The sequence below is a fragment of the Oenanthe melanoleuca genome, chromosome 4 (assembly GCF_029582105.1).
Source record: "Oenanthe melanoleuca isolate GR-GAL-2019-014 chromosome 4, OMel1.0, whole genome shotgun sequence".
Taxonomy (NCBI): Eukaryota; Metazoa; Chordata; class Aves; order Passeriformes; family Muscicapidae; genus Oenanthe; species Oenanthe melanoleuca.
In genome coordinates this window covers 14,105,734-14,126,686 of record NC_079337.1, presented here as the reverse complement: position 1 = coordinate 14,126,686, position 20,953 = coordinate 14,105,734, and the positions used below count along the sequence as shown (strand labels likewise).

Sequence of the window (20,953 nt, the reverse complement as noted above, 5' to 3'; positions counted from 1 at the left end):
AATTACTTCCAATTGTTTTCATTCTGGATGTATGCCATTGTCTGAAGCCAGGCTTTCTATACAAAGTAGATACTTGGTGATAACACTGGTGTACAATGTTAATCTTTCTTCCTCTCTTTCCTTCCTGAAGCTTGTGCAATGAGGACAGAAACTTGCTGCGGATTCGAGAGAAAGAGAGACGGAGTCAGGAGGCTCTGGAAGACAAAAAACAATTCTCAGAGAAGACTCCCCTCTTTGCAGAACCGTACAAGGTAATGGTACGGGGTGTGGAGGGAGGGGGAGAGAGAAGGAAAGAGGGTTGGGATGGAAGAGGAGAGCTGTGGCTCTGCATAGGGTGTAGCAGACTTGAGCATGATAAATACAGACACAGCATCTTCCCATGTGCTTAATTTCAGTTTCTCAGAATATGTGTTTGAATCTCTGTTGGCTGTACAAGAGCAGTATGTGCTTTGGGCTGGCCTCCTGTAGTCTGAGGGGGAGTGCTCAGGAGCAGCTTGGCTGCCTGTCTGTCTGCAGCTGTGGGTGTAACAAATGAATCTGATGTTAGCACTCCTGGAGGCTGCAGGTGCACCAAGCTTGGCTTGGAATAGCTGATAGTGGCTCGAGCAGTCCCATCTGCTTTGGAGAGATTTGCAGGATCAACGTGAGCTTGCCTTAACTTCACTCATGGTGAGGTGTGGTGATTAAGTTAAGATTCTGAAGAATGTCTCTTCCTGAGCTGGATCTCTTGGGGGGGCTTTTGAAATGTTCACCTCTTTGTTCTTGTGTTGCAGACTAATAAAGAAGATGAGTTGTCAAGCCGAATTCAGAACATGCTGGGCAATTATGAGGAGGTCAAGGAGTTCATGAGCAACAAATCTTGTCAAAACCTCATAGGGATTCCAAAGAGTGTTGCCCCTGTGTTTCCCCCTGGACAGCCTGATCGCCCGTACTTCCCTGAGAAGGCCATCCGGACACTGCCACCTTCATTCCAGCACCTGCCCCGCCGCCCACCCGTGGGACCCATGCTTGTACCCCCTCGTGCTCCCAGCCACTCCAGCCAGCAGCCAAAGGCACAGCCCGGAGCAGAGCCAGCCTCAGGTTTGCAGAGCAGGAGCCGCAGCTTGCCCAGCGCTCGGGGCCCCGCTCAGGAGCACGGCCGGGCTGCCCGGGACGCTCAGGCAGGTTGTCCCCACGGCCACAATGACAAGCCTGCCAGCGGGGAAGGCCGTGCTCGTGGCCTGCAGGCCTCCCCTCTGGCGCTCTCCCCTTTCCTGCCGTGTTTGTTGTCTTCTCCTGTGGCACCCCTGTCACCTCTACATTCCAGCCAGAATATCAATTCCAGGTCACAGAACAGCAGCAAAAGTCATGGGTCAGCCTACAGTCAAACCAAATCATTGCAGGACTTAGTGACAGGATCACAGGAGAAGGAAAGTCGGGACAGCCCAGCCGTTACCTTGACCAGCACCACTCAGCCTTCCTCTCAGACTTTTCCCCCATCTTTGACATCAAAAGCCAGTGCAATGCAGCAGAAACCAACTGCCTATGTCAGACCCATGGATGGCCAAGATCAAGCACCGTTTGAATCCCTGGAGCTCAAACCTCTCCTGGAGGAATACCATGAAGGACCCAATGAAGATGTCTCAGATTTGAAGGCAAAAGTTAAAGCTGAACTATCCAAGTTGGAAACCCCTTCTGAGCCCAAGGAAGAGACTGATGAGGATCTCTCAGATTTGAAGGCAAAAGCCAAAGCAGAACTATCCAAATTTGAAACCCCTTCTGAGCCCATAGAGGTGAGTGCAATTTTTGGGGATGTCTGTTGGAGCAGGGTAAGTTTGGCTGTGGGAGAACAAGTCATCAAACAGCAGTGACTGCCAGAAGCAGTGATGACTCTGTGCGTTACCCTGTTTGGAAGGTGCATTTTGAGGTTGACCTGGTGTGAGATACTGTTTGAATGGTGAAAATGTGACATTTCCTGTGATTTTTCTGTTGTTTTTTCAGTGAGGCTCAGCAGGTTTTATGGTTCGAGCCTGCCTCTGGGCCCATAATTTTTGTTTTCCTCTAAGGCTTGTTGAAAAGAAGGAGGAAATATGATGAGAAGATCAAGTGTTGATGCAGAGTGTCAGGACTCTTGAGTGGTGGTGGGTGGAGGCCCCAGATCCTCACTGAATACTGGGACAGTAGCAATGCAGTGGATTCTGTGGTCACCTGGGCTTTGTGATAAGGGGCTGTGACACCACAGGATTCTCCTCTGTAAATTTGTAAAATCTCACTGTAGACCCACAAGAAAGTATGACTTGATACTGCAAATTTCCTTGTTGTACTCCACATGTTTTTGCTGACCCAAGGCCACCTCTCTGATTTGTTGAGTGGGATGGAGGCAGAAGTCCTGAATGGTAAAACAGTGGGAGAGGAGGAACAGTATTGTACGCGTGTTGTTGAGCAGCTCCTTTTTCTGTGCCCTTTGAAGCCCAGTTTCAGCTGTGCCAAGAGAACCAGAACACTGACTCTGCCTGCCTCATGACTTGGTCTACTGTGAACTCAAAGGCACTTGGCCCATTGGTACATTTGGGAGATTTACTGTGCTCATCCTTCAGCCCTGAGGTATTGCTATGCCCAATAGGATTTAAGATCCCACGGTCCTAAGGCAGCTGGGCAAGGACAGCTATGGAGATTGTAGTTCGCCACCTTTGTAATGAAAAAGAAGAGTGTGGGAGTCTATTTTTCATGGAAAAGGGTGTGGATCAGCTGCAAATGGCTGTAGGCAGTATCTTATGGGAAATGAGAGGAAGCTGTCAAGATGACATTGTTGAGAAGTTGTGAAAGTACTTTAGTGCTGAAAGACTTTATTTGCTACCAAGTAGGTTTGGCATTGCACATCATACCTCAAAACAGGAAGTTCACTGAGGTCCACATCACCTTATTTGCTTAACCAGATTTTACTCCTGGGAGAGAAATAAAGCAGTGTAGGGCATCACCTTCTGCACTATCTTATTGTCTCATCTGCATTATTGTCTTATCTCTTTTCCCATCCCCATACTTCTTCTGTCATCTCATGTAACTCTAGTTAAATATGAATCTTAATAGGGTAGCATTAGCTATGATGCTTTTTCTAACTTTCTGTTGAGCATGAGTCTGAGTACAAATGCCCATGAAATTCCTACAGTTGCCATTGCAGGAGTAGCATTGCTCATGCTCCTTCTGTTTCATCTGTGGCAAAGTAAGAAGACAAGAAAAAGGGAAATTAAGATAATAATAATAATAATAATAATAATAATAATAATAATAATAATAATAATAATAATAGTACTAAAGATTTTGCATAAACCAGGACCTTGGTTTTAATTATATGCTTAGTCCATTTTGAAGCTGATAGAGGAACCGTTTTTGTGAAGATGCTGAATAATCCGGCTTTGCAGTAGGGGTCTTTAGGCTGTGGCCCCTGATTGTTTTCTGTGCATAGCCAGTGAGGAATACAGGCATTTTGAATAATGGGTCTGTAAACTCTAATGAAAAATTACTTTGATTTCTGATTTTTCAGTCTTGTCATTGTCACATTTGCTTACTTCTGTTTGGTCTCCATGATGAACATCTATTTGATAACAGAGCCCTCCAGGGCTGAAGCCTGGAGGGAGGAGAGGAAGAAACAGCGAGGTGGCACCCCTGGATATATGGCCTGTGTGCTGGATGTGCTGTACAGGAGAGGCTGATTTGGGATCTGTTGGCTGAAAGGTCATCTCTTTCTTTAGTTCTTGGTGAAACAGGAACTGCAGGGGGGCTCCTGCCCTGCAATGACCCTGACAGTGAATAGGTCTAGACTAGCAGAAACTCTGCTGTTCTTCCCTCTTCTTCCCTGAGCTGTTTGGCCCCAATTTACTGAACAGCCACATGCCAAATACAGTTTTTCCTGTGATCTCCCTTGACATGACTTAGGAAAGCCATTTCCTCAACATGTGTTCTGGTTAATTGAATTTCTAAGGCGTGTTTCACCTGCAGCTGTGAATTCATTATTGACAGCTTCTGCTCGTGGGAGCACTGAAAAGTTCAGCCTTCCAGGCCGACTAGACACAGTTTCACTGCAGAGGGAATGAATCCACAGTGGATAACAGTGCAGTGACTCACTTTGCATTCACAGAGACACTGAGCAGCTCTTTCCCCTCTTCCCCAAATCAAAGCCTTCACTTTCAAATGTCATCACTGTCCCTTCAAGGCATCTTTCCAAATTTGTTGTGAGAAGGCTTAAAAATATAGCACACATGAAGAAGCTTGGATGTATCCCTTCTCTTCATGTGCCAGGCTTTACCTCTTCCCCAGCACCTAAACAAAGATGCTTTTAAAGCCATTCTCTCTCTCCATGTCTTTGGGAGAGCTGCAGCACCAACAAAGACCCTTGTATTGCCTCCATTGACACAGCCTGTGATGTGTGAAAGGGAATCAGCTTGACAGCAGGGGAAGAAGCAGTCAGGCTATTTTGAGGGAGTGTTTATCAATCCTCAAGCATTATTAAGGGCATAGTGTATGGAGGAATGTAGGGCTCTTGATGCTCATTGAAGATTTGGCTTTGTTTTCCCAAAAATTTTGGATGTGTTAGGGTATAGTTCCTTTGCTCCTTTTACCTCATGTAAAGACGGATTCTTCAGCCTGTGAACTGGGAAGCAAAGAGGAAAGCAACCAATTTAGAACTCCTGAACAGCAGCAAGCAACAATGAAGCACCCCAGATGTGTTAAGTCTTTTTGGTAACACTGTATTATCCTTGAAGCACAGGGTGCCAGCAAAGACCTCAGTGTTCAAAATTGCTGTTGTTGAGCTGTGTTTCTCAGTAAACATTTATCAATGTTCTCCAATTAAAACATGGTTGTTATATAGTAAATAGTAATTACTAAATACCTACACAGATGTTTGGATGGCAAATATAAAACGTCTGTTCTAGATAGATAATTTTTCAGTGGACTTCTCTTCATGGCATCTGAGTTTTTCTACTGGTAGGAATTGTCAGGTGAACTCTGTAAAGTAGAAATAAATACATTGTTTTAAACCTGCATCCTTTCAAAGTGAAAATTTTTAAAGATATGTAGCATTGTTGGCCTTGTGTAATGAACACACAGTAGTTAGAATTAAGCTATTGTCATCTTTATACCAATCTTTTATGTATTTCTCGTTTACTGAACAGGAAGGAGATTGTGTTTTGTTTGGGGCTTTCCCCCTTGCCTCTAGTATTCCTTGTTTTCTTTTTATTTCTTTTTTTTTTTTACTATTTTATTTTCTGTACCAAGGCAGGTAACAAGATGTTACTCCTGTGTGTCCTGTGCTGCCCTGTTTATAATCAGAAGTGCTTTAGGTGATTGGAGAAGGGTTTCCGTGCTTCCCCACAGGCATTGTTCAATTTGTCTTGTTGCTGGAGTGTGACTGCTAAAGAAGCAGATCAAACACTAGTGAGAATTGTTACTTTTTCTGACTGTTTTGGGTAAGAAAAGTTTTAAAGGCAAAAAAGCAATCCTCAACCTCACCATAAGAGCTGAAACTGAGCTATCTCATTTTTGGTAAGCATCCATGTGAGTATCCAAAGCTGTGCCGTCCAAGGCCTTTGTCACAACCCTTGGGCATTGTGGTGTGAGCTGAAATGAATTGCAGCCAGAGGAAGGTTTACTGAGGGATTCTCTGCTGCTCATTGTAATATGAAGTGCCCAAAGACAAATCCCTTCTCTTGGGTCTTCTCTATATTCCCTTTTGGCTCTCAGAAGTGAAAGGAGTTCTTTTCGTGCTCTTACATTATTTTAATTTCTGTTGCCCTCTTTTGCTGAGTTGCAGGTACATCCAAGGGCAATAACCTCGATCATTGCCCCATGGGATGGTTTCATGGACCACAGGAAATTTGGGGGTTAGACTAATGGTTATGAGGTTAGGATTGCACACATCTTTTGCATTTTTTAAATCCGTAAACACCTTTTGTCTTCTCTTGTTTTCTCTCACTTGGTGAGCGTGCTATATCTTAGGAGAAGTCACAGTCAATCCCAGTTGACAGGAAAGAATTGTATGTCAGTGCTGTGTTTTGTTTGGGTTTTCTCAGCTAAGCCAAGCCAGAGCATGTGGGTGTAGTTATGTAAACAGAAAAAGCTACTTGTATTTGATTTAGTAGGTGAGTCCCACCGGATGCAAAAGAGGATTTTCCCTTGTGTATATCTCCTTTGGAAGAAGCCACACTTTCTATCCAGGCTGGAAATAAACCAGTAATAAAATGCCAAAGCAGCTCTGATGGCTCACGCAAATCGTCCTCCACCAACCTCTCTGTAGATTTCTGAAACTCTCCGCACCGTTTCTTGCACGAGTGGAAAGTGCCAAAGGGACAGATGTTGCCAATTTGAACTGTACAGGGGGAAGGCAAATATTGCTAAGCAACCGAGTGCTTGAGAGAATTTTTCGGAGAGGAGCCAAGGGAGTTATGTCTGGGAGCGCCTGCAGCTTCTCATGGCTCGGTGTGAGGAAAGAGATTAAAAGTTCTTTCCTGTCAGGGCTGACGCCGCCAGCACAAAAGACACCATAACCTATTGACACTGATTAGGGCTGACAAGGCAATGTATGAAAACAGGAAATCTGCCCTGCCATGTGGGAAGGCAGTAAGACATGTTCAGAGAGGTAAGTGCAGTGCACGGCCGGTGCCAGGGTGGGGTCAGCAGTTGGCTTCAGCGGGACGAGGTGGAACCCAGTCAGGCACCCAGCCCTGTGAAGTCCAGTGGAGGCTGTGTCTGGCTCTGCCTGTCACATCTGACTGGGAGCAGGTCGCTGAAGGACGGGCTGGCAGGGAGAGGGGAGTGTTTTCAGTGAGTCTTGTAATAATTGCAGGCTGCCTCGTGTAAATGGAGTTAACTTCTCTAGTTACTGAAGGGTGAAAAAGCTTATCAACGAGGCAAGTCTTAAAACACCTGTGTGTGGTTGTGCTCCTCCCTGGCCAAGCAGTACTTCATAGGTAAGTGCCAGCCTGGAGGTCTTTGCTTTGGTGGTCCCAAATGCCACTGGAGATGTTTCCTCAGAGAGTGAATCTGCCTGTTTCAAGCCTCTGCATTATTTTGGCCATAGCCTCCTGGTGTCTTATTCAAGAGATGTGCTTTTAGGAATGAAACACAAGATTTGTCTTCCTACATTGATCATCACGTTAACAATCACCTAATGCTACTGGACTTAGATCTGATTCTTTGCTTTAAATGAGTGTAGGAAAATGTTTGGCATGTGCTTTGTTGTATTTCTTACTTCATGGGATTTTTTTTTTTTTTTAACTGGCTAACAGGGAGTCTCACTGGAAGTGGCATTTTGCAGCTTAAGGATGCTCCATAGGAATATGGATGAGCACAATGATGTGGGTTGTGACAAGTCTGGTGGTACTGCTTTTGCTTCTTGGGCACTGATCGCAGTGCTCTTGCCCCATGTGTGTGCTGCAGAAGGAAGGTGCCTCACTGAGGTATTGGTCAGCTCTCTGGTTTTCAGTGAGCACCAGCATCAAGGGGAGAAGAATTCCCCTGCTGTTTGTATGAGCTGGTTCAGTCCTGCATGGAGAAGGGCTTCCCAATGGTCCTAGGTAGGGCATGAAATTGCCGGAGCTCACCAAAGCTTGCTGCAGCCATATGGTAATTTTTGAAATGAAGTCAGCAAGTAGTGGTGTTCCTGCCCTGGCACACTGCTCAGTGCAGTCTGTTTTTATATGAGTTATGCCTCTCTTATTTGTTTCCTTGTGTTATTATTCTGCGCTTTGAAGTTTCAGGTCTCATTTTTCATTTTCTCTGATGTTTAACAATGCTGCTGTCTGAAATATCTTTAACATCCTTCTCCCTCCCAAGCTTTAGATGCCAGCTTTTATCTTTATAATGGTGAGCATTTGTTACTTAGACAATAATAAGACAATTCATTGTTTTAAGCCAGCAGAATATTTTAATTCCCTGTTGGCAAAGGTGATACTCCTAACATGTTGATCTCCTGCTTTTCAACACGCCAATTTCTCTTCCAAACCAGCTTTAACAGTGTTATATCTTCTTGCCAGTTTGTTCCATTGGTCAAATGGTTCATAAATGTTGTTAGATATGGAGATGCTCTTTTTACACAGTCAGGGGTAGCAAACAGTGGGAGATGTGATCTTGAGAGTCCACTGTGCTCCAAGCAAAAAGAGAGGCTTTACCATTAGCCCAGCTTCCTTTGCATGTACCCAGCCACAGGGAGACAAACTGCAGCTGACATCACTTTGTGCTTGTTTCAGACCCAGCAAGGGCTGGATGCTGGAAAGTGTCCTATGCCGCCCCCACCCCCTCCTCCCCACAGCCATCTTCATCTAATAAAAGCCACTACAGCCTTTTAGGAGTCCCTCTTTTCCAGGATACTCAATTCAACCACTTTGGCCTTTCTGCCTGTTCTTCAGATGGAGCTTTTCTGGAATCAAAGGAGGAAGGAACAAGGGTGATGTTTGCTTTGGCTGCTAAGGAAATAGAGCTCAATAGTACTTGGCTTGTGGACTAATTTTTAACCAGTTATGAAACTTGACCTAAACTCCCATTACTTACAGAAACTCCAGTTTGAGTGACTTGTTCAAATGTGCACTTTCTTTTGAAGACAAATAGTAACTTTTGCTATTCAAGAGATTACCATGTAACTTAGGTTATGCCACAGTCAGAAATGTTATCTTGTCTGGTTTACTAAGCTTCACTAAGTCAAAAGAAAAAATTGACCATTAAAAAAAATTCCAAAAAACCTACTTAAAGTTTTCAGATCTTTTTTACTGCTTGAAGTTAGAAAGAATAGCAACAACATAGCAATATTTATTTTTTTCCTTTTCTTGGGAGATGAGAGAATTCAATTTCTGTATTAGCATAATTTTAAGAGAATCTTGAATTAGAGCCTAAATTCAAGTATTTGTTTTAATACACTATTGAATTGGAAGCACCCCCAAGGGGAGCAGTGAGTGAGCACTTCCCCATGATTTTTAAGGTTAACTACTGTATGTGTTTGCAAGTATGTTTCTGTGTCTTTAGAACAAGCACACTGGTAGAATAAATGAGCATTTTACAAGTTTGTTGTAAAATGTGTGGAATAAGGAATCCTGTATTAACACTGTCGTATCTATTTCTTCTAAAGCTTATATTTTTTTTAACTTGGTGTAAGAACACTAGTTTTTAAAATGTAAGTTATGCATGTTGTTTTGAATAGCAGTGAAGAATGGTAAAGGTTTGAGAAGACATAGGGTGAATTCATGTAACAGGAGACAAAGTTATGTTAGATTCAGGTCCTACCAACCTGTTCCCCCTCATACAAGGAACACTTTGATTTTTTTCATCAGCCTGTCAGCTCACTGCTGTTCAGACCAAGTTGAACTCAGGCTTGGCTGGACACCATCTGTTCTCTAAAGGTGAAAGGTGTGGTATATTCAGCCTGAATGTTTTCACTTGAGGCAGGCATTTTACTGAAGGTGCTCTTGGGCTGTCACATTGCTTGTCTCTTTGCAGTTTTGCTTTGTTAATCCTTGGCTGAGCGTGCTGAAGGAATGCCATCTGTGCTTTACCAGTGCAGAGGGCATCCCTTGCCAGTGCAGGTCAGATCCATTCCTGCCCCTCTTTGCCAATACAGTATTGATGTTACCACAGTAATATTGCACATTATTCCATAATGGAAGCAAGAGGAGAAGCAGTGTGGTAATTATTTTTCTGTTTGCTATGGTAGCAGTAACCCCTTGGGTATGTCCTACCCTTTCCTTAGACATTTCCTTAGACATTTCCTCAGAACCTTCTGTGCTGCATATGTAGGGAAATGTCAGCTGGGCAAGGACTGCTTGTGAACCTGTTAAAATGTAGAGACGTTGCCTGAGAGGACATAAAAAAGTCACAGTACACAAAGGTGTTGAGCCCTGTCCATCATGGCTACAAATTATGAACCTGCCTGTTCTCATCCCTGAGATATTGGAAATTATTTGTGTATTTTGCCTTCGGTTCTTGGGAACTTTTCACACAAATATTGGCATCATTTGAGCAATTATGTATGAAGGAAATTATGGGCAGTCAAACAGTGATAAAGAAAATCTGGAAATGTTTGTAGTCATCTCCAGTTTGCTGTCCCTAGGATGCATCAGGAAAAGATGGAGAGAGCTTTTCCTTAGGCAGTAGTTGGCTGGTGTCTCATACTTCTTGTAATCATTTCTCCTTGTTTGGATTTTAATAACAAGCCATTCAGACAATATGCTAAATAAGCAAAAAAGCCATTTCTTCCCTCCAGATTATACAAACAAGGAAAGAAATAGTGAACTGACCCTCTCCTATCCTCTCAGCATTGCTTTGTTTTCTGATAGCTTTTTGAGCCTGGGAGGCTCGTGGCCTGTAGCCTTCCTATTACACCTGACTGGCAAGGATCACTTCTCAAATCCCAGCTAGGTAGGTTAGCTCAGCACCTCCTGCTTTGCTTGGCTGCAGATAAAAACTACATGTGACAGCTCTGCAGTGTGTAAGCCTGGCCATAAAGAATTCCTGGGACTTGGGGAACATTGTCTGCAATCTTTAATGCAGAGTTTAGGCAATGATAAAAATGTCTTTTAAGAAACCTTACATTTTGAGTCGTGACAAAGGCAAGTGTCTTCTATAGACAGATTTTAAATATTGTGGACTGGTTGTTCTAGGCACAGCATAAGCAAAGATGGTTCTAGAAGGCTCTGTCCAGCCCTGGCCTCTGTTGCCACCTGGCAAACAAGCTCAGGGTGCCGTGAGCTTTTTGCTGAGTGCACAAAGCTGTTTGCTGAGGAGAGGATGAAAGTGTCTGCATGTGCTCAGCTGAGGAATAACAAACATCTCCTGGGAGCAGACCATGTTAACCTCAGTGCTTTTACAGCTGAAAGTATAAGTTAAACTACTTTCAAGTTAGGCTATTTTCAGTTACCTGGTCACTCTCTTTAGCATACAGAATTGAACAGTGACCAGGTGGGCAGGACTTGTTTGGTTTCCCATTGTCTTTAGCAAGATAGGGAGCTTCCAAGAGACTTATCCAATATTTGTCTTGATGAGGATAACTTTCATCTGTGTAGACATGATAATGGTAATAATAATAAGGCACCTTGCTGTTACAACCACAAAACATAAAATCTAGAAATAGATTTTTTTGCATTTAGTTCAGTCATTAAACAATAGTGATAGTTGCCTTTGCAAGCAGAAGGATATCCTGCTATTTTTTATCCCGCAGGTTAAATTCCTTGGTTTGGAAGCATTGAAAGATATTTCTTGCATTTCCATTAAGGCTAAAAATAGCATGTGGGCTCTTTCTGAGTTAAGAACTTCATTTTCTTAGGGGAAGAGATACAATTCCTATCCTTTCAACACATGTGTTTTCTTCTCTTTTTCCTTTGGGAATGCTATCCTTAGAGGTACTAACAAGCATCCCTGTATTAATGTCCCTCCCACTTTCCTTTTCCTTTGATGCACAGGTCGTGGTGCAGCTCCCCTCCAGGTTGTGTGGTCTGTCCCAAGCAGCAGCAGCACAGAGCTGTGTTGGGTGCTGGTGAGGGACTGATGATGTTGCTCCAGGCTCCAGCCTGCCTCTTCAATTTGTTTAATTCCCAAACTTTTATTGGCAGTGTTGATAATGCAGGGAGGTGCTGAGGGTGCTTTCAAACAGCTGGGAGAGCCTGCATCTCCAAGTGTTGTTTACTGAGTCATTAAGGGGAGGTGCACCAAGTGCCAGCACTGCCATCGTAAATCTAACTCAGCTTGTTTTCCAAGGGCAAAGTGGTCTTTGGACAGGGAAAGCATTTCTGAGAGATAGAAGCAGTTAATTATCTGAGGTGATCCCCAGAACCACAGGATGCCTCTCACCACCAAAAGCCCCAATTTCCTTGATGTTCTTAACAAACATAGTTATTATTTTCTTATCTTTTGTTGTTTCAGCTGCAGTGACCAGCTTTTTTCTGGAGAAGGGTAGAGTCAGGCTAGTCGAAGTACTGTAAAAGGGCATCTATGAGCATAAATTGCAATGAGGTGGTACTGGAAATGAGAAAATACCTGAAACAGTGGCTTGCTGCTCTCACTTAAATGCTTATATTGAAGGACAGTCATGTATTCGTTCTGCAGGGAGCAAGGGGATAAAACCTCAACCTTTTAAGGACACAACACTTATAGATTCACATCAAGCAAAATTTATTTGCTGGAGAGACTTTAAGGGGACAGTAGGTGAGATAGTTTTTTGGAATCAAGAGGTCAGAACTAGGCTTTTTAGAGCTGTTGTACAGATGGTATTGCAGTGGAGAGGTGCTCTTGTGTGGAGATTCTTTATTAGAGCAATTTACTAGAGAGATAATCAGCCTTGGCTGGATTCCTGGTCTGCATTGCAATGTACAGGTGATGCTGCACTTAAATTTCATGCTTACTTTGTCTGGATTTCAAGTTATATTATCATTAGGTGGAGGCTAACAAAAGATGCACAAATTTTTACCAGCAGCTCAGGATTTGTAAGGAATCCTTCATTAAAACATGTCAGCAGTCTGTTCCCCCAGGACACAACCCCCTTGGCTACTTCAGTCAAAGAAAGACAAAACAGCAATTTGTTTTTCTTACGCCATTTGAACACAAGGAGGCCCAAGTATTTATTTTTAGATTGAGCAAAATAATCCATCTCAGGGTTAGAAAAGCGTGTAAAATCTTTAAAGAATGTTTTATTTCCTGCAGGCGCCCACGCAGGAGCAGGACAGTACAACCATTGTTTGCTGAGTATTTTGATGTAAAATGCTTAAATTGCCAGGATCATTCAGTGTCAGCTGAAGAAAGCTCTTGGGAATGGTTTGATTTGTTTTCAAACCTGCGACAATGGGTGGTGACAGGCTGGAGCTGCTGTCTTCACTTGGAGCTGGGCTGCTGAGTTGAGGTGTGGGCAGAAGCAGAAGAGAAGGTGGTGTGGTATTTTTTTAGTGGAATAACTTTGGTGTTGCCTTGGAAAAGAGAGGAGTGGACTCATTTGAGTTAAGTGTGCTTGTGGAACTGTCCACAGGGAACTTGGCTACAGGCAAGCTGCTGGTGAAACCCTGGTGCCCACAGAGGACCTGAAATAGCACCCAGAGAAATTATTTTAGAAGGCTCCTGTGGACTCTGAGACTGGTAGATTGGATTTGTAGTCTACAATGAAGTCTTGTGACTTCAAGCAAGCAGCATAAACACAAATGAGAAAACAAATGCATTTATAGTGTAATTTTGAAGACTTTGACTGGATAAGGCAGAATCCTTCTGTGCATTTCTGTGGTGCCTCAGCATTGTTTTAGTGTGCATACAGAAAAAAGCATAAATAGGTTTTGTTTTTCATGGACTACAGAAGTGAAACTTAACACTGGAAGCAGTGTCAAGCAGATCTACTTTAGCTTTGCTTTGATTTGCTGGAATTATTCCAGTCTCACTCCATTAGGTTGAAGAACTAGGTTGATGAGAGATGAGACCCAGGATGTATTGCTTGTTTTTCTGCTCATTCTCCATTGCTTAACCCACCCATCTGGCTACCTGAAGCTGGCACAAAACTCAAACAAGTGGATCCCTAAATATTTCTTATAGCTGCTGCAATGTGTGCTACCTTGTTACTGCTTTCCACAAGGAGAATCTAATAGGAGGTTTTTATAGAATGTCAGTTTTCTTCGTGTTTAATTTTCTCTTTTTGTCCTTTTGTATTCTGTATTTTGTTTGGGCGGGTTTTTTATTGTGGTTGTCATGTTTCTGTTGAAATGGAGTGAGTTTTCTTCTTCTGTGCCAAAAATGATGTGTCTTGTGGTAATTTCTCCTGTGAAAGTTAATCCTAGTCTTGGTCAACCTGCTGAGAAAATTGCCTTCTCACAGATTTGTCGTTCTGTGACAGCAGCTTCCTGAATTTCCTGAAACAGCTCAAGCTGCTGTTAGAGGGATTCTGCTGCCAAATAGTACCTCTATGTTATTTTACAGTAGTAATGAAACCTCAGACCAATATTCCCTGTAATAAAATAGCCTTTAAAATCTCTAGCCATAGTTAATGAAGTCAGTCATTAGGGACATACTGAGCTCTGTATGATTTGAGATTTTAAACAAATGATGCCCATAAATGTTTCATGACAGTAATGAAAGTCCCTTTTTGTTGTATGTTTCTGAAATGTTTTTGAGCTTAATAGAAGAATAGCACCAGGGAAATCTAAATACATCCAAGTATTCCCACACTTGCATATGAGGGAAGTGTGAAGTCAAGGAAGGGATGGTCTCATCCTCAAAATGCAGTTTGTTTTGAAGTGTTTGCACACACTTTAGCCTGATTTGTTATTAACGTAATCCAAAGCTCACAGGCAACACTGCAAAGACTTACACTTGTAGGCTTTAGCTTGAACTCCACCTTTTTCCTTTTAAAAACACTAATACTTTTTGCATGGCAAAGGAAACAAACAAAACCCCAAATACCTACAATTTCTTAACATGAAGGAAATCAGAAAAAAATCTTGTGTTGACTACCTGCCTGCATCTTTCTTACTTGACACAATTTTGATGGCTTTGTTTGCTTTTCTTCCCTGTTTCCCTTGTGTTGTCACTTCTCCAGTGGTTTGCAAGGGTCTTTTTTATTGCAGCAGCTGCAACATCGATGTTTTCCCAGGTTCACCCAAGGGGCTGTTGATGCCAGAGCTGACAAGAGCTGTGTTTTGTTAGAAGAGTTGGGTGCTGATGGAGCCTTTGGGCTGGAAATGAAAGTGTGGTTTTATGCCCCAGGGAGCTGTTGTGGTTCCTAAGTTTCACCAGGATATTCTTCAAAACCAAGTAGTTTTCTATTGTTTCCAATCCATTTAGCTACAAGCAGTTAAAATATCCCTGATCCATTGTTCAGGGAATACAAGGCCATGGACTAGGCTAGTGCACATGAGAAAATACAGTGTTGTACGTGGACTTTGTGTTGCTTTCCAGGGCACAGAAAATTTGCTGGTAGCAAAGCATACATTGATTGCATGGCAGATTTTGTGTTTTGCTCATAATCTAAAATACCCACTTCATGAAGGTTTTTAAATTATTATTTTAAAGTTGTGCAAATATTTGGGACAATATAAGAGGCGCTACAAATTTGTAAGATGAAAATAATTGTAGGACTTATGTTCTGTGATATGGAACATTTAAATAACCTTGGCAGAGAATCTGCTTGGTGTCTGGTGTTCCTCAAGCTAATGTGTGAAAGTCTTTATGAATTTTCATGTTTATGAATTTGTGTCGATCAGCAATACGGTTTGAGCTTCAAGCTTTGGCAGCCTCTTTCAATACATGGCAGAACATTATTGAATCCATCATCAGGATTAGCAGAGGCTTGGTTAAAATATGCCTTGTCTCTTCTTGGCTGGGTCATTTTGGAAACATGCCCTGTGTGTGTCCATCTCACATCTGTCTATAGCACAGTGAGGATGGATTTTTAACTGCACAAAAATACGGGTGGGAAGTTGCTTTGGAGAATAAGTTGGCTTGCTATCACTAGCGTGACTTGTGTGCAAGGAGGAGAGGGCATCTAATATTCAAGATCTCCTCCTGCTCTGGCTGGCTGAGCACAGATGGGTGAAGTGAGGACAGGATGGTAGGTTTCAGTCTGATTTTTGTCCTGCCTGTTGTTTTCAAACTAAACCTTTCACGCAGTGAAGTATGCATTTTTGTGATCTTCATTGCATTCAAGTGGCAATGACTGTGCAATTGACATGAAAAAATAAATTTAAAACTAGATATTCTTGTTCAAGTATAATAAAGCACAATATTAAATGGGAAGCAGCTGAAAATGTGATTGTTTTGTTTGTTTGTTTGGGTTTTTTTAGCATGAGAGCAGGTGACCTTGTCTGCTGATAGTTGCAGAGGCAGAAGCTCTCATTAGGAAACAAAGAAAACCTGACAGCAGAATGAAGGGCATTGGAACTCATAATTGGCTTTTCTCATTGTTGCTGCACCACTTGCTTGGGTTTTGTTGGTGCTAATAACTCAGTCTGAAATCAGGCAAAGAGCAATAGCTAGCATACTTGAGCTGTACACACACACATTTCAGTTTTAATTAGAAGGAGATACCAGGCAGTGCACTCATGCTGTAGCTGCTCCTCTCCTACACTGTCTGGGTACCTGCAGTACCAGTTTCACTTAAGATGGAGAAACAAGGGGTTTGTTTGTGCACAGGATGTCAGGGGGCAGCTCCAAATGGGCTGTGACAGCAGAGGCTTGCAAATAGCAGGGATAAGCAGTTGGGTGGAGATTACTGAGATGAGAAGGAACAGAAAGGTCTGTGACACCTCAGTGCTTGCCTGAGAGGCAGTCTGTATCCATTCCAGTTAATGTCTGCTTCCAGACCTCCTGTCCTTGTCTTTGCACACTCTGTGTGCTCTGACTGCCTCTGGCCTTTTTTGAGCCCACACATCTCAGTGGTGTCACATGGTGGCTTCTGAAATAATGCATGGCCAACTCCCTCTGGGAGGTGATTTTTTTTGACATCTTGCTTGAAACTACTCTGCCACGGCCTCCTGATGAGGCCAGCTATTTAAAAACCAGGGAGAAACCTTCAGCCCCCTGCTTCCACATGAGAGCCATACAGTCCTTCAGCTCCACTTGGCACATGTGACAGAGTGGGATGAAAATGTGTGCTGTAATTTTTAATGGAATATCTTTTGAAAAAAGAAATAACCTTAGAAGCTCTCTAACCCCATCTTCATTATGCAAAAACACCCTCAAAACTGCTTATTCTTTGTAGTACCTGTAGCCCACATATTATCACAGCCAGTGGGTCATCTCTTTTCTGTGCCTGGTGGTTCCTTAGTTTGAACTTGGTTTTTGGTGTATTATCTTATTCATTCCCTAACAGAGCAGTGCAAGGCTCAGGGTGTGAGCAGAGCTACGTGTTCATGAAAGTGTGTGGATTTTGGAATTGCTTGTGAGGAGAAGAACATGAAGTATTTCTGAGAGTTTCGTCACACACTTGCTATGCAGTGTGAATTGAGTGTCTCTGCAGATTTTAAATTGTTTTCTAAATTAAGAGCTCCCTCTCTTCCTTTGTGGGTATGTGCACCTGTGCATTTCTGCATGCCTGTTGCAGTAAAGACAGACTAATTCCTCAAGTAACTTCTGGGGGTTCTTATGTTTGTGTAGATGCTTGAAATTATTTTGGCCTGAAGTCCTTTTCAGTTAATGATCAAAGTAGTAACGAATCCTTCAGTGGCTGTTTTCCTTTTTTTTACTTTTAAATCAGTATTCTTATTAATATTATTAGTAATTAAATTAGTATTATAGCTGCAGGAACTAGCTGTTATTGAAACACAGCATCAGCTTGGATGGGAGTACTGGCTCTAAACAACCACACCAAACCCAGCCAGCCAAAAAGTCTGGATGTTCCATGATTGTGTTTGACCTTGGCCCATCAAAACATTCTATAAGGTTTGGAGGTGCCTGTGTCATTCCCAAACTGAAAGAGTATGGATGTGGCATAAGGAAATCCAAGCTGGGGATTGTACAGATGTCAGTGTCAGACAGCAAATATGCACCAGGCTTAACTGGAGTTGTCTGTGGGGAGCACGTTACAGTGTTCCCAGGAAAGGCTGTAGCAGGGATAGACAGCAATGTGGAGTATTTGATCTCCCACGCCCACAGTCCTCAGTGGAGCTGAGCTCCTTTCAGGGATTTCTTTGTCTTGATGGCTTTGTAACTCTTCCTGCAGCAGCATTGTATTTCTCCTTTCCTCTAAACTTTTCTCTTAAAGCTGGCAAGGACATCCCTTGCTGCTGGGTGATAATTGTGGTATAATGGTGATTTAGTGGTTTAACAAGCTGAAGCACAGCCAAGATGTGACTTGAAGGGAAAAAACAAAACAAAACCAACAAACAGAAGGGGAGAAAAATACTCATGATGCAGAACGTAGAAAAGCCCAGCTCCTTCAGGCACTGGCTTCATAGCTTTGTAAAAGATGAAGTGTCCTCAGTCACTGGAGCTGGGATGGAGGGAAAGGGGGTGTGCCCCACAGGTTTGGGGCACAGGGACAGTCACAGTCCTACCTGAGAGCAGAAACCCTGTGTATTCAGCTGACTCTGACCAGTTTTGGTGAGGTTTTGACCTGTGCACATCCCAAAAAATCCGTGATCGTAATCACTAGAGTCATCATTTCACCATGTATTTGATAATGGTGTCCTGAAAAACCCAGCAAAGACAGAGGTCCTTATGCTGCCGATGCAGATTTGTGTGGTGCTTGTTCAGTGTAATGTGTTTGTTTTCCTTTAAATTTTGTGCCATGAGGAAGAAAGTGGTTCCTGCTGAGCCCCTGGACCTGTGAAGAACCAGTCGCTGAACCCTTGGGGGTTATGATAAATCCTCCTGACAGCTGAACTATAAATACTCTGTGTATGTAAACCTGTATCAGTGTCAAAGTCTTTTCAGGCTCATCAGAAAGAACACAGGAAGGGAGATGTGGGTTGTTTGGCAAGGATAAGAGAGGTCTTACAGATATTCTCTTATTCTCAGGTTAATTGCATTCCACTTTTATCATCACTTATCACCTCATAAAACTTTAGTTTCTGAAATGGGTGAAATAAACTGATTTTGGTTTGTTGTAATGAATCCATTATAGAGAGAGTCTTGAAATACTTAATCCAGGCAAGATCTTAATTTCTTACCAGTTTAATGGGAAGTTTGTTATTGTGGTGCAGTCATGGGATATCTCAGGAGTTTCTGAAGCATTTTGCACAAATGCAAGTGAATGTGTCTGCTGTTCACCGCTTACTGAATTAAGAAGTAAATTAGGCTGAGCTACCAGGCTAAGCCTGCTGAGAAGAGGAGGAGGAAAAGGGGTGTCTTTTTTGACACTGTGAGTTATGAAACATTCCAGTCTCTTGCCATGTGGTGCTTCCTTGCTGTTTGCCCTCCCTGTCCCCTCCTCCTGTCTGCTCTGGCACACATCTGCAGGCATTGCTTCCATTCATGTGACTAATCTGGCCGTGCCTCAGCTTTCGTTTGTTGGGTGAGTAAGGTCAGAAGCAGCTCTCCGCATGTGATTTTCTGAAGAAATTCAAGGCTTTGTCAAATGAACAGTGCTTCAATGAGAGCTTTCTGTAGACTCAGACAAATGGGGTTGCAAGGAAAAGCCATTCCTCATCTCCTCTTCTCCTTCCAATGTAAATAGTGCAGCATGTGGGAAACAGATGAGTGGACTTCCTGTGAAAGGCTGAGGATGATAATTTTGGACTTTATTGAAGTGTTTGCTTGCATTGCTCTTTACTTTTTTCTGGGGAAGATCCTTCTGGTTGGGCACTGTAGCTCACAGCCTGCTTCCTTGAATATGAGTCCCTTTCAGCAACTACTCTGATGACTGGGCACTTCCACAGAATTTCTTCTTTATAGACAAGAAACTGATCTGGCATGCGTTTTGCTTGTTACAGCTACTCAGCTCTTTGGTTGTTTTCTGTTTCAGCCTCCTTTAGTGATACCAGTTAGGAAAGGGCATGTAAATGACAGATACTTTCAAAACACATGCCTTGTTAGTAGATGAGAATCTGATCTGTGGAAGGGAACTGGTGTTCCCACTGGGCTGGGATACATTAATGTGTGGAAGCCACATAGACTCGTAGAAGGGATATATTAGAAGACTCTGCTAAAATTCATATATATTAGAATATATTCAATATATTAGAAGACTCTGTTAAAATTCAGGACTGGGCTTTTTTAGTATGAAGTGATTGACTGTCAGATCTCTTCAGGCCAGCTGTGTCAGCTCAGCAGCTTTAGATAAGTTATTGGTAGTATCAGTAGAATGTTTGTTCCTTTATCAGGTACTTTACCAGGTCTACCACATCTTCATCTCACTATCAGGATGTTTAACTTTGGGATTGATGAGTCAGACTGGTTTCAGATTTATTCAACACCAAAACCTCTGTGATGCCCCCTTTTCCATTTACCACCAGTAGCTTTGCAAATACCATTTGCCACTGGTGGCATTGTTTGAGTAGTTTTACCCAATTCCAGGCAGAGCGTCCTGGTGGAATCTCCAGTCACCTCTGCCTCACCTGAAGGACTTGGAAACAAGAGGCATTTTAGAAGTGCATTATTAACTGCCCTTCTCATGTGGATTTTAATCCTTACTAGCATTTTATTACTAATGGACTTACATTAAATTTATTGAGCTATTGGTCAGCAAATGTTCACTGAGTGTGTGCCTTTTTCATGAAAGTTGGTAAAAAATCCAAACAAACTCATGCTGCTTCCCTCTTTCTTGTTACAGCAAACCAACCCCATTGATGTGCAGTCCATTGAAGAAATTTTGAGGGTAGGTACTGTTAAATAATAGCTCTCTGTGTTTGCTTAGATTTTGCATGCCTTAAGGTAATGGTTGGGGAAAAAATACCTCTCTGCTTCTGTTCACTCAGCAGATGTAGCTGTCACTAGTTTTAGGGTGTGTTGAGGAGAAGTAAAGATAAGAGTCAGCCTTGAATACAGCTGGAGTTGTAAGATCAGTCTTTCTATCAGTACATAATTGTAATGCAGTCTGGTACAGTTCAAGACTGACAAGTCATCTGAGACAGCCAAAGCTACTCCTACATCAAGTCAGGGGTTTGCCATTCCCCAGTGCCCTTCGTGCAAAGGCTCTGGACAAGCTGCCTCGTGTCCATGTTGCCAGCCCCAGCAGCATGGCCCTGAGCAGGAGCATTCCTGTGTCCTTCCCACCTGGCTGTGCATGGCACTGCTGCTGCTCCCTCACTCTAATTCCAGCCCATTGATGCAGAGCAAAGCTACATCTGATGCTGTAACCTTGCGTCAGAACTGTGAGCAGTGCACAGGCTCCAAGTGGCTGTGGCTGAGTCTGTGTTATCCCTTCCCACTGCACAGTGTGAAAATGCCCTGGAATTCCCAAGCCAGTGGTGCTGATCTTGAGCAGATGGTTCCTTGATGTCAGATGCTATTCTGAGATGCTGAAATCCTGGTGAAACAGTTTGGTTTCTGCAATTCACTTCCCTTGCTGTTACTTGAGGTTGCAAAA

General features: G+C 42.9%; 1 protein-coding gene across 2 annotated transcripts in view; it reads left to right on the top strand.

Annotated features, from left to right (window-relative positions):
* AFF1 (ALF transcription elongation factor 1) overlaps positions 1-20,953 on the top strand; it is a 67,344-nt gene that overhangs the window by 22,646 nt on the left and 23,745 nt on the right. For both annotated transcript variants that reach the window (XM_056489540.1, XM_056489539.1), the window contains exons 2-4: positions 131-251; positions 774-1,772; positions 20,198-20,242. In XM_056489540.1, the coding sequence (XP_056345515.1) occupies positions 131-251; positions 774-1,772; positions 20,198-20,242 (1,165 nt within the window). The remainder of the gene's footprint in view (positions 1-130; positions 252-773; positions 1,773-20,197; positions 20,243-20,953) is intronic.